The sequence below is a fragment of the Varroa destructor genome, unplaced genomic scaffold (genome assembly GCF_002443255.2).
Source record: "Varroa destructor unplaced genomic scaffold, Vdes_3.0 BEIS01000001.1, whole genome shotgun sequence".
Classification (NCBI taxonomy): Eukaryota; Metazoa; Arthropoda; class Arachnida; order Mesostigmata; family Varroidae; genus Varroa; species Varroa destructor.
The window spans coordinates 66,596,486-66,610,136 of NW_019211454.1; the positions used below are offsets into that span (position 1 = coordinate 66,596,486).

The following is a 13,651-nucleotide window of genomic DNA, read 5'->3' on the forward strand; positions in this document are numbered from 1 at the left end:
CGGTAATCGAATTTTGCAGTATGGCACCTCCGCCTTCTCCCTCGTTCCGTTTATCGAGCATTACATAGAATAGGTGCTACAAAGAGGCATCGGGTTTATTTGGTCCGCGTTGCTTTTTCGATGTTCTTCCGCAGCTCAAAAATTCAATTCAATTAAATACTAAAGAGGCTCGTATAAAAAATTCCTGTGAAAGCAAATTCATGAGCCCAGTAGATTTCGATGTTTGATTCGTGGCTGGGTGGCAAGCAAATGCCAATGATCTTACAGCGAAGTCGTAAAAGGATCCCTATGCCTGTTTTTAGCCAGAGAGTGGAGTGATACGCTTCAAACAAGTCTGGTGTTTCATTAATACGCAATCCGAATAGATTGACTATTCATCAGGCACCATCGGCATCAATGGGCGGGCTTTTTTTTTTTTTCGATCGTCCCGCGACTCAACTACCTTCAGAACAGCGCCATTACAAGTCGCTATTTTCCGCATACTTACTCAATTAAAAATAGGCGTGGTAGAAACGAGGCGAGCACAGATTCTTCAATCGACATTTGCGAACCTGTCTGTACCCAATATGGCTAAGTTTTCTCTAATCAAAGATGTCTTTCGTTACTTAATGAAGTGAAGTAAATGGGACCAGGTATTGATAAATGTCGCTCGACTCTATTTTTCATAGACGATTGTTTCCGAGGAAGCTGAAAACCATTGCCTATCATTGGGAGCTAATATCGTTATCTGTCAGACAATACGAGAAATCCCGATCTTGAATACACACAATAGCAAGTTATATATGGAGTGAATTATTTACACATGTGCTCTTTTCAAACCTCCACTAGGTTTCGCAACAGACGCAAATGGAAACTAACGCTCGTTGTCTTTCTGTATATATATCTCTGCTAGTGATTTTTTTTTACGTCAAATGCAATATAAACTCTTTTGACTATGATACGTAAATGAGCGACTCCTGGCCATTTTCACTGAAATCTTAGTCGTATGTTATAACATATATATCTGGCTGATTATGTATTTATGGCTTTTTTTTTTTTTTTTTTTTATCTGCCAGTTAGTAAAATACTATGCGACCAGTTTTGCGTTTACCTAGTAGGTCGTTAGTATTTCGTTTCGAGGAGTCAGTCTTCGACCATTTTTCTCCTAGTAGCACCTAGGTGCTCAGATACCGTCTACTATCATTGAAGTAGTTGCGGTCGAGAAGACGATAAAAATCACGCTACAGTTATCCCACTTTTGTTCTCTTTTACGTTAAGTTCATGATACAATAATGAGAGGTGATAAGAAAGAAAAGTCATCGATGATCAGTTTTTCATAAATCTATATTTTGAGGTTTGTCCTGAATTCTCAATTTCTCTTTGTAACCATTGCAGAGCATGGTGCGTCAACCAAGCCCATAGAAGATAGTAACTCGTTGCTATTTAGCTATTAACGTCTATACCGTAAGGTTTTTAATATCGTAAACTATTTTCAATACGACGATTAGCTTAATTCGAAACTAACTAACGGTAGGTGACAAAGAACAGCGCAAACCATAAAGCTTTTACCGTTTGGCGTGCTAACGCCTGAACGAGGTTATTTGTTCTATTTATCAGCTTCGTCAGCACGATAGCTGCTCGTACCATCGCAGTTTATCGTTATCACATCCACGGGATACTTGCTAGTATTCAAGAATCATACTATATATTTTAAAGTGTTCCTCTTGGTGCCCCTTTCACGACGTACTTAACCTACCCTTATCGAGGGCCTCACTAATATGCAGCAATGACCTTCTATTTAGGACATTCGCGATTCGTACCAGATCCTCTCGTCAGGTTGACGCCCTATGACTGATTGTTGTTTCGTTTGGCCCTATCTCACATCTGAAATGAAGCTATATCCAGTGCAGACATGGCTGATAGTTATTTTGCCAGCGACGCAAATTCTTTACGGTTATGTAAGCGCATGTGACTTTCATCCTTTAAAAAGTTAAGCTAATATTAATTTTGGCAGTTATGGCAGTCCTTCCTATTTTAGTTACTTTCTTTTTAGTAGCCTTTTCTCGACCCAAATGTGGTGGCTAGTGATCTATTATCACCATGTACAACGATCAAAGTAAAGCATTACACGGTATTGTATAGTTTTATCGTTTACGGACGTTTGGCGGACACTCGATTCATCGTGCATCTGCGTGCATGCTTCGCTAGTGGATGTTCAGCGTCACAGGCGACGTTGTTGTTTCCATGTCCAGTTGCCTGCTCCTCCCATATTTCTTCGCTTCGCTTTTCTGGCTCACTATTGCATCGCCCTTGATCTACCGCACCTACTTTGTTAGACTTCTGCGTAGAGCACTTCATGCCATTCGAGATCTACCCGAGAACTTCGCTGCTTCGTGGCAAGCCTCTTTAAAGACAAAGATATCCGTTGCGGGCACGTTCGAATTTAGCAATACATATGTAGTCTATTTCGCCATATCGAATAATACATATATGACGATTAATAGAATCACAATGTTTGTGACGATAATGGCGATCACAGCGACGATGGCTGTGATGACGGTCTTCAAGACGATTGTACTGAGATGTTGGTTCTACCGATAAACGGAAATGGATTTTAATGTGGGATGGGCAGAAAGGGAGACGGCATTGCGTTGTTTTGTTGCTATTGGCTGCTGCGGTTCTTATTCTTGCTGCGCTTCTCGATCCTGTTTGATTCTCGCTGCTGCTGCTGCTGCTGCAGCAGTTATTCGTGCTCAGCGGTTGCCTCCACCGTCCGCACGCGCGTGCCTGAAGTACCATAGTGATGAGCAACTGTCGTAAGTTACCGTTCGATGTTTCAGCTCAGTGAACGTCTCGACTGTTTCTCTCAACTTGATCCTATTCTTCATACCTCACTGATGATTCGAGGCTTCTATGGCGACTGATGACATGGAAGCTAAACCACTCTATCGCTAGCTACTGCAACTGTTGCCCATCATGCATTATTTTCGTTAGGACTTCGACGGGGGCTAGATTTACGCTTAAAACGCTAGTTTTTATGGCTAGTGGCTATCGACAGCATTGGATAGCAATGAATAAGGGCTAATCGATTGACCAACAAGAACATTCGCTTGTATAGGTTTCGGGTTTTCAGGCTGTATTGAGCCCTTTTGGCTTCGCTGTTATGCAGCGATGAGGGACTAAAGTTACTAACCCGTAGACGAAGCATCACTCTGAACAATGACGTTGATGCGAAAAGCAATTGAAAATGCTGCAGTTGTTAGAGGAAGAATATGAAGTAATAAAAGCAACATTTTCGATATGGTTCTCTCCGGGAGCCGTTTGGTGCATCACTCTTTGGTCTGGGGCTTGAGGCAAACAGCTCTTTTGATTGTAACTTTTCGCCTTTCTTAGATGTGTCATTTGAGTCATCTTATCTACTTACTGAACTTTGTCGTTGTTGCCTTATCGCTTAATTAGAAGTTTTTTTCCTTTATGTTTTCGCTTTGGTACGGAAGCTTCCTGGATGTTCCGGTAATTTTTTTTTTTAATAGTACGTATATTTTTTTCAACATTCGTAAAGCGTTTGGCTTTGAGTCGCATTCATTTCAGTGGCAATTTTGATTTAGTTATTTTGCACCTGTCTTATTAAATTGTAACGTTAATAAGCGTAAACAAAAATTATGTTAGCCAATTTTATGTCTGCTTGTTTGCTATTAGAGTTCCGCACATCCGCGATTGCAGTTCCACAACTTCCAGAAAGGCCATATGATTTTTAGCTGAGAAGCAATACGAACGGACATCTTGTTACTAGACTGCACTGGGAAGATCTTCATTAGCTTTTAGGCATTCATCCTCGACTAAAGAAGACATATACGCATGTGCTGGATGTGTAAAGTTAACATTTCTGATGCGGTTAATTATAATTTTTTTAAAATTATTTTCACAGAATCCTAGGTTAGTTAGATTAGATTTTAGGAAATTTTCATTTAATTTCGAACTTAACTTATACTGTCTTTAACATGCCAAGCTACGTAGGTAATCAATGATTTGATTATATGGATCTGAACCGGGCAGGGGAAGTTGCTGTGTTTAGAAGATATAATAGAATATAGATATCACAACTGAAAAACTGTGAAGTTAGCTTCGGAATGTTTTATTTGGAACCTTCAGTTTATGTGACCGCTATGTCCACGCGACGACAATATTTGTACGAAATAACTTTTGGGCCATAAATTTGATATTTTCAGGCACCAGAAGCCTCCCGGACGGGTAACGACTTGTCGTTCGTTACCGGCTGTCGCTAACCTTGACTCAGTTTATTTCACTTCTGCGGGTGTAGATTTTCGACTAGTAGGCACTCTGCTACCGCCAGCAGCCAGGTATTCGTCTGAGTCACTGAAAATAGACGACGAAGGATTTTTGGCACATCATTCTAGTGACATAGCTTGTAGCGTACAGCTGAAGTACTTCTAACATGTTGTATCGGTCTATTAAGAGGTATCTATCACTATGCTGTCAAAATGTTTACTCAAAACACAAGCATACGTTCTACATCGTCTGTTATCTTACTAGATGTCCAACGCCACTATCTTTATATTCAGATACACTACATGTTTGCCATTTGTTATCAGCATAATGTATAATAGACAGAATCAGTATAACAATTTGGTTCAGATACAGACGGTGAATTCTGTTTCGCTGACCGACTGACGACTAAAAGAAATTGTAAAGATCCGATGTCGATCCGGCTTGCTATACTGATAGCCTTCTGTTAGCTTTTTCGTGGTTGGCAAAACAATACGAAATGAGATATCAGGCAATTGGCAGATGGATGAGCTTCGTATATAAATTGCCTCCTACAGCAACTCAAATCTATAAGCAATGAAATTTGATTGAAATTCTCATTGTTATCGCTAACGTTCGTCTGCTTACGCAGACAAGCCGACCGCACGATAAATAACCAAATGGCCCAAGATACCAAACTGCTACTCGGCGGCCTTAACCGCTTAGCTGGACTCGCCGCATCTATTGTGCCCAATTACGAATCTACAACTAACTACATTACGAGCACTGCAGTGACTGATGGCCTCAACCATTTTCGCACAGGATCCAGATTTTGGATTCGAAAATGTTGCTGGCTGAAGACTTTGCATTGTTGGTGTGGCGTTGGCTTCGTCTCCGTTGCGCAGAAAATGAGTACAACAGAAGGGCTGAATTCGGTTCTTGTTGTAAACTCTCTATGCAGACATGGCCTAAACTATGGCAGCTACGGTCAACAGATCTTCAGTGTGAGTCGTAGACCTCTATCTGCCCACGTGCCGATTCATACTTTACCTCTCTTTTTTCTTTCCCGTTTAGGCAAATGTCAAATCGTAGTAGTGTTGTTACAGCTACCATCGAAGCGAGCCTATCGGTGTATGCCTATCTCTCCGTATGTTTGTACTCTGTGTACTCTATAAGTATGTGATGGTTTTATGAAGTGCAGTCTGGCGAAAACGGGTCGTTCGGTCGGTGGACTCGTTCGACGCTTTACTACAGAAAATTGAAAAATCGTTTTGCGTAAGTTTCTGTTTGCCGAAAGCGACCGGAGTCCGGCGATTTTCTGCCGTTGTTGATGACGACGATGACGGTGATGGCGTACTTAAGAACTCGCTGTGCGGCATACATTCTGTCGTGACCGTTGCTGTGCTTCTACACCTATTACCTCAGGGCTTTCATTGTTACGTCGTCTGCTGCTACAGCTGCTGGTAGTCGTATTACGGTTACAGTTGCTGTTGCTATTGTTGTACTGTGGCCATCTCTACAATTGTCTCTGTCAATCACCAGGTGGCACTGGCGTTGCTTACATCACAGACACCAAGACACGCCACCACGCGAATTCATGAAGCGGAGCAGTGCGAAGCAGCAGCAGGGACTTGCGAGCGCGGTTATTGGTGATCAACATTACTACTGACTACGGGCTAGATAAAAATACTACTCCCCATATTCATCGCAGAGCAATGATAATCCTGCTAATAGCAGCAACGAACACGACAAACGAGCCAGGCCACAATGACAAGTGGCATTTTCTGTATTGTGGTACGGCTGATCTTGTGCGCACGACAGACAGACATCCGACAAAACTACACCGACAGACGCGAACAAACTTACCCACATGCATATAATTGGCATCCAACTAGGCTTCCGCCTTAGTGGGCATAGGTGAAACCCCAAGACGCAGAACGCACACACAGGACGGTCCAACTTAGCCGAGAGAAGCTAAACATTACGTGAAGTAGGCTAAAGCCGATAGTTAATATTGTAGACGGTGGTCTAAGGTTAGGGCCTTATCTGCTTTCTTTCATATTTCCATGCTCGGAACGAGTGGCTGATGGTCGCCAGCACACGACTGCGGTCGAACGATGACGCGACTCCTCGCCTCAACTATACCTATGTAAACTATTGTAGCCTCTGGCGATGACTTAAGCTAAGGCTGCGTGTCTATCGTGCACTTAAACATGCGGCAACAACGCTAGTTGGCCACGCCGTCCTAACAAGAGCCTTTGCAGGTCTGGTCGACAATCCATCGGCGTTTGATCGTAACTTCGGTGAGTCGTCTGTGGCCACTCCTACTCTAAAAATAAGAACGGCCATGATGGATGAATAAGACAATAGAAATAAATGGAGAGATCTCAAACACTAATAGTTTTGATAAGTATCAAAGCAACAGTAACAAGCGTAACTTCAGAAAGTAAGACGGTTTACAAATGCTCCGCCGTAAGTAACAATGGCGAAAAGCCACCATGCATCACTGGGTACCACTGAAGGTAATATCAACTATGGGCTAAATAATTTTTTCGGCCAAATAAATAACGAACTTCTTTCTTATCGGGGCGATACACGATGTAGGACTACTTAGACAGATGGAGCAATCTGAACTTTAAATGACTCAATTATTTATCGACATATCTATAATTTGATCAAATCTGTAATCACAATGTCCGAATTACCTGGAAATGATAACTACGATGAAAGTGCTGCGGACCGTTGTTTTTTAAAACTTCTGTTACCTACATGATATGAAGCTGGACAATTTGTATTCAGATAACGCTAGAATATTAACTATAAAACATTGAAGGAGTATGTCTCGTTAACAGCGCATGCGCAAATTAATAATCAAATAAAAAAGACTGATACAAAAATAAAAGAGGAACTTTAACAAGGACATTGTAATTGCCTCTGCGAGATTTATGAAAAGCTTTCTACAACTGAACACGGATTTATGATGACAATTCAGTGTCATTAAAAAGCTGACGTCCAGTTGAGTTGATATCAAATTATAGTAACAGTTATTAACTATTAAACAGCTGATGAAAAAATCAATCTTACAATATATACAATCAATATATACGTCTAATGGTTTTTCTCTAATACTCAGTAGGTTCACACGTCATCATGTGAACAAGCTCTCGAACTCATATTTTTCAACTACGGCCTCAAAGACTCGTTCCCACTAGAATTTCTTTTGTTTCTCTTTGAAGTGAAGAGGGAATGTTTGTCATCTAAACATAGACGGAAGGAAAACTGCTTACAGGTTCGTTCCAAAGCTTCCCCTCTCTTATGTGGCACTTGGGGCAACTTGACCCCCCCCCCCCCCGTAGCAGACGATTCAACTTATTCATGATAACCACTATGATAAACCCAGGGTTTACTGAAGAAATTTTACACCTTCAGTATGTACCCTCACGTAGACCGCTAGACGTTTAGTATTACTTCCGACCCATGAGTAGAGAATTGTTTTTCTTTCGCCCTCGTTTTTTTAAAATTTTTTTTCCTTTCTCGTTACCTCTTTAAAGAGAGCCACTTCAGCGATTTTTAGGTTTTGCAAAGTATTCATATCGTCAATAATTTCTTTAATTGTCTTTCATATGTGACCGTCCCCCATTTCGCGCATAATATCTTAGGAGAGCTTCGCAATCAAGTATCGCGTGCTGAGAAGCCTGCAGGACGCAAGCAGTGACCGTAGACCTCCCGATTTTCGCCATAAACGTTTGAAATTGCCCATAGTCAGTATACATTTAAATTACTCTATGTGATACCTCGCCTGGCCTGTTAAATCACTGGTATAGACATCAGATATAAGGCTATGCGTCCAGTAGCCGAAGTCCTAGGGTCCAAACCCCTTTTACTGTCATTGTCGTTTTGCCAAAGCGTCTTTTCTTGCTTTCGACAAATCTATACTTCCGTCTAGATATCACTCAGCACTCTAGCTTGCCAGAAGATCCCAAGAGATCGTCCTAGCTAGGGTAAGACATGTCCTGATGGCCACTAATTGTTGAGAGGGTAAAAGTGTAGTCCTGCACTCTTTTTTCTCTAGAGCGATGTCGTCCCAAAACAGGGAGGCGTAGAATGTGACTGATTTCGCTACTAAAGTCAGTGGGCGTCCAGTGTGTTAGGTGGCCGTTTGGACTTTGAACATGGGCCATGCCAAGTTCGCTATGCTCCTTGTCGTCTTACCAATCGCGTATTTAGCATGGATTGTACCTGTCGGCAACTATGTCTAGTATTACTCCTAGATAGGTGGCCGTAAGGTTAACCCTTATTGGTGATTCGTCGAGCCTACGGTTGACTTTTCCAACTCTTTTCTTACTCACCCAGGAGATGGCCTCATGTTGCTTCAGCGCATCCCGAAGGGATGCTTCTTCATCCAAACATTGATCGTGTGCAAGGCGACGTTTGTCTTGCCCTCCAGTCGTCACAAGCACCACCGGGCCGGCCGCGTATACCACTGTTAAATGTTAAATTTTAGATTTTAAATTTTAGAATGTTAAATTTTACAACGTTGAACGAAGTAGTGATCCTTAAGGGACTTCTTTCACCGATGTCCAACTCCTGATATCTAAATAAGACGTGATGATTCGTTTCAGGCAAGGAGATACTCTACTTTCTTTTTAACGCCGTTACTATTACCTGCCAATTGGCTGTATAAAGAGGCACTTGAGAGTATATTGGGACGAAATTTCTCCTCCTAAGATCCTTCTCTGCGTATTCGTGGTGCGTCTTACTAAATTGCTCTGATGGCAGATTTAACTCTTTGAATCCCGCAATGGAAGTTGTATGGTGTCTCAATTTCTTCCTCCTGTGCGGCAATGATCATATTTTATATGATTTTCACCGTTGTTCAGCAGACAAATCAAGAGGTATGCTGATGGGATGGTTTTGTTTTTCGGTCTGAGAATCAACACCATTGGTGGATCCTTCCGGATCTTAGAAAACTGTCTTTCTCTGAGGAGGTAGTACGCCAGTTTTCTAGACATTTTTGGTCGTCTTTTGACACTTCCTACTTCAGTAAAGGCTTCGCCAGGGTCTGGTGCTTTATATATTGTTAGTTGTTGCTTTGCGTTTTAAATTTCCTCCGCAGTGATTTCAGGGCGTATTCCCCGACAATCTGAATGGCTGTCCTAAAAGGAGATGATTGAACATGTTTTCAACCTGATTGGCAGGTAAGCAAGGGGATTTTTTGCTTAATTCATTCGTGACGATTTGAAGAGTAGCCCAAAATTGTCTATTTCAACTTCCTCTATTCACTGCTTCGAGAAAACTGCTGTAAGAAAACTCAAGTTCTTTGCTTGATTCCGGCAAGTGCTTTCTTGTTTACAACTTAGTGTCTCCTCCTGTAAAATATGTGGAACTAGATCGATTCTCTGCATGCTGCCGCAATTCCTACATCCCACCAATAATAAGCTGGCTGCCAGCAGCTGTGTCTGGCCGGGTGTGAACCTGTTGACCTTGGTCAGAAATAAAGTTTTCGCAGAACCCACTATTCATTCTCTAATTTCTTACTTATCGGGTACTTCACTGGTCACTGTTTGGTAACAAGCCTGTCGATTTCAGCTTTTAGGGTCATTGTAGGCGGGGTAACTTGGTTTGTCGCCTGCTCGTCACCGCGGGCCTTAAAAACCGGGTACCCGTTATCGCTTCTACTCAGGCTTTTTGCTACTCGCAGTTCGTCAACATTGGGAAGAACGTCGTGTCCCGAAGTCGTTAGATCGATAGAAGATTGCTGATTTCTGCGCACGAAAGTGGCTGTCTTGCCATCATTAACAACAATTAGATCCGTCTAGTGCAACCATTTTTGAAGATAATAATAATAATAATGCTGCCGCATTATAAATTCCTGGGTCAAAATCGCATTTTCAATGCTTACCACGCATTAACCCGCTTAACACGCAATTAAAGACTTAACGCGCAAGGATCTATCTTCAATATTCGCGCTGTCCCACAAGGCATATCGTCAGCATCTCTATTTTCCTTTTTCTATCAGTCATGTTGACGCGTTTTCTCCGGTATTTGCATGTTCAGCTGCTACGGATTAAAAAGGCATGCACTTGGTCTGTGCATCTTCAGTTGTTCTTAAATACTTCGGGCACCGCATAGAAGTAGCTCTGTGGTGCCCGACATCACATGCGTAACAGTGTGGTGTATCTTCCGTGCAGTCTTCAGCTTTGTCCACCTTTTTCCAACAACCTTAGGTTCCATGCAGCTTTCTGATATTGAGTCGTGGTCGGGCGGCAACACGCTAGCCACCCAGACCACGCCGTCACCGATATAATCGGGTTGATTGCATGCGATACTGGCGGATGACACCTGTCCACGCGGGCCGTTCATTTGTACTCTGTCTTCTACTGAGAATGTAAGGATTCCGTTGAATGGCATTATCGATGCCGATCGTGGAAAATTTCATTCGATTTGTCCATGTTTTATTCTTTTTACTATTGAACCCACATATCTGGTCTCTAATGATTCAACTATTTTGGGCATAATTCGTCCATTGGGATCAAGCTAAAACGACTACTACCATTATCACGCAGTTCGTGCTTTCAGCAAGGAGCCGTTGGCTGTGTACGTTGACACCTTTTGTGTAGCGCCATGCGTAATAAGCCGATTTTTTTAAACAAGACTAAGAATGGACCGGTATGACCCAAGTTTAAATATCGAGAAAACGCGCGATGGGACAGTTATGCAGCTCTTCAAATTAATCCATATATTATACATTGTCTTTTCGGAAACAAGACGAACATAGATAAATACTATGTTTGTCCTGTTTCCTACTACTACGCAGCATTATTGGCAGCGTAGCCAAATTTTCGTATATGCATAACTGATCCCGCAAAGTTAGTGATAAATGATTGCCCCTCTTAAATTCTAACAAGGTTTCTCTCCACATGTGTGATGAACAGCCTCTCTTTAATGAATCCCGTGCGTATAGTAAATTGCATGCACAAGCATCAGCAGTATACTGAATATATTGAATGCTCGAACAATGGCCGTACAAAATGATGCTCGATTCTACTAATAAAAGTCATAACTATTGAAAAATATTACCTAGTCAAAACAAAGTAAATTACACGTAATTAAACTGCGTTTGTAGAGCACGCAGCTGCTTTTGCCAATGTTCTATGTTCTTTTCACCGACCGATGATGCTGGCGACTCGTCATGTTCTTACAATTGCAACAGTATCGCTTAATGTAGCGTAGGTCAACCTTCGTTTTATGCGTATTTCTATCTAGTTACAGTTCGACGGCTGTCGACCATCCGGTGCTTCGTTCTTGCCATGCATAATGATACTGTTCAATTTTACGAAAAGGTGTTACCAGCCGGCCGGATACACGAGGAGAGACAAAAGTAACAGTTGCGGGTAGACTCGCGATGATTCGATGGTTGACCTCGACAGCTTCGATGTGACAGCCGATGTTGCTTTGTCCGTAACTTAGTTCCCCTCCTGTTTGTGTGCCTGACGCTTTGTCGATAATTGCTACTGGCAGGTTCGACAGCGCTCCCAGCCTGAATACTTTACTGGTTACAACTATTACGGACAGTATTATATATACATAAAAAACTACGACAATTCTGTGCTGCTATTGCTCCGTAGCAGTTGTAAGCTTTAGCAGTTCATTTGCTGGTTCGTTCCGTCGACGAACGGATGGACGCTGGCCGCGCGTCTTCTACCGGCGGAGCTGGGGCGGCCTAGTATCATTATCGCGACCATTAGGAGCGCCATTGCACGATGCGGCTGTTGTTGCAGCAGCAAAAATCAGCAACATCAGTCGTTGGCCAGCGGCAATAATAAGCTGTCTATTCTTCCTTCTGCCACAAAGATGTAGTGATGTAATCATAAATGCGTACCACTAGCGCCACTGCGGCTACCGATGTAGATGTATTGCGGTCTCCATTTATGCTAGAATAGATGTACTAAGTGAAAAGTATTTCTATGCGACCATGTGTGCTAAGCGGTAATGTAGGTATACTCTAGCCGGAGTGAATTCGACGATAGACAGTTGCGCTTCAACTAGAGGGTACCACGTGAAAAAACAAACAGGTACGTGTAGATAAATTCACTGCTTGTAAGACTTTAATGAAAGCCCAGTTTATGGAGGTTTTTCTTTCTGAAAAATGATTTGACCGGAATAAATGAAGAGAAATGTAGCCCAATGGAAAAATCTGTTTCGCTTTTATGAAAACCGAATTTGGCAAGTGATCCAGGTAAAGCAGCAACTTTGTTTATGTTCTACCCGCACTTCCCCTCATAAGATCGATGTAATAAGGTATGATTATATCAGGCAAGGTTCAGGAGGAACTCTTCGTTCCGTATCGGAGAAAACTTGTGTGGTTATGTGCGATTATACCAACTTCCGTTTGCGTGGGCATCCATCAGGGAATTTCACCTAGGTAGACTCACATATGCGTCTATGCGTTGCTCTGTGTGAACCAGTACCGAATAAACGCTCTACCTCGTTTCTCGTTGAACATATATGCAGGTGGATGTAACCCTTAATCGCTTGAGACGCTTACCCTCACATTGCTATTACACAACCCTAGCGACTGCCCTCTTTTCAGCTCACCTCAGACGACTTGTCGCTGAATTCCAATTCAGTACACTTTGGATAGTGGACAGAATTCTTCTGCCATCAGTTTGGTGCTCCCGTTTTTGTTCCTTTCTGGCTCATTATTGTGTGCAAATGTGTGAAGCAATATATCGATGATCGCCGTGAGTCTCGCGGAGCCAACGACACTCTGCAGCAAGTTCGCATGTGTCCTATTTCTTTCGGGTATTGTATTCTGTGTATAGTATCCGTAATAATGATGTGCTGTCTAGGCTACATATTATCTGTTACCATGCGTACCAAATTTCAATGCATTAATTTTATTCTGATTGCTTCACATTGACGCCATGGTTGTTATGATAAATATTCCTGCGTCCCGTAATCTTGAACGCTATCGCACGCGGACGAACTAGACATACGCAAGGGACAGTTCATAACGCTAGTAATAAGGCGAAAAAGTACGTCGCACATTATTGTTACAGGCTCGACGCATTTGGCCAAACAATCTGCGAGCATGCGAGTCCACTCCATTCAAAGTAGGCTCATCTAGATGCACTTGCTTTAGGCTTGAAATCATTGCGCGGCACTGCCTTTTCGCTAGCATCAAAGGTTTATTTCAGCTGGAAGGAGCCGAAACTAGTTCATCTTGGCATGCTTGAGTACCTGAACTAGCTTGGCTCGTCGAACGAACTTAGACTCCATTTATACCAGCTTCATATTTAGCTGATCAATGTTAGTGTACTGTTATGGGAATTTACGTTGTGCGCGTTTTTCCTTTACCTCTAGTTGTCCTTTGAAAATAATATATACGCTTTGAATGACGGTG

General features: G+C 42.3%; 2 protein-coding genes across 6 annotated transcripts in view; one reads left to right on the top strand and one right to left on the bottom strand.

Moving 5' to 3' along the window:
- Positions 1–13,651, top strand: part of LOC111255518 (uncharacterized) — a 185,383-nt gene that overhangs the window by 7,900 nt on the left and 163,832 nt on the right. The window lies entirely within an intron of this gene.
- Positions 3,998–13,651, bottom strand: part of LOC111255520 (uncharacterized) — a 31,927-nt gene continuing 22,273 nt past the window's right edge. For 2 of the 5 annotated variants that reach the window (XM_086974916.1, XM_086974910.1), the window contains one exon: positions 4,040–4,356. In XM_086974916.1, the coding sequence (XP_086831042.1) occupies positions 4,278–4,356 (79 nt within the window). In that variant the 3' untranslated portion in view covers positions 4,040–4,277. Of the gene's footprint in view, positions 4,357–13,651 lie in introns of all 5 variants that reach the window. The other 3 variants (XM_086974947.1, XM_086974933.1, XR_015317136.1) reach the window with 3 other exon arrangements.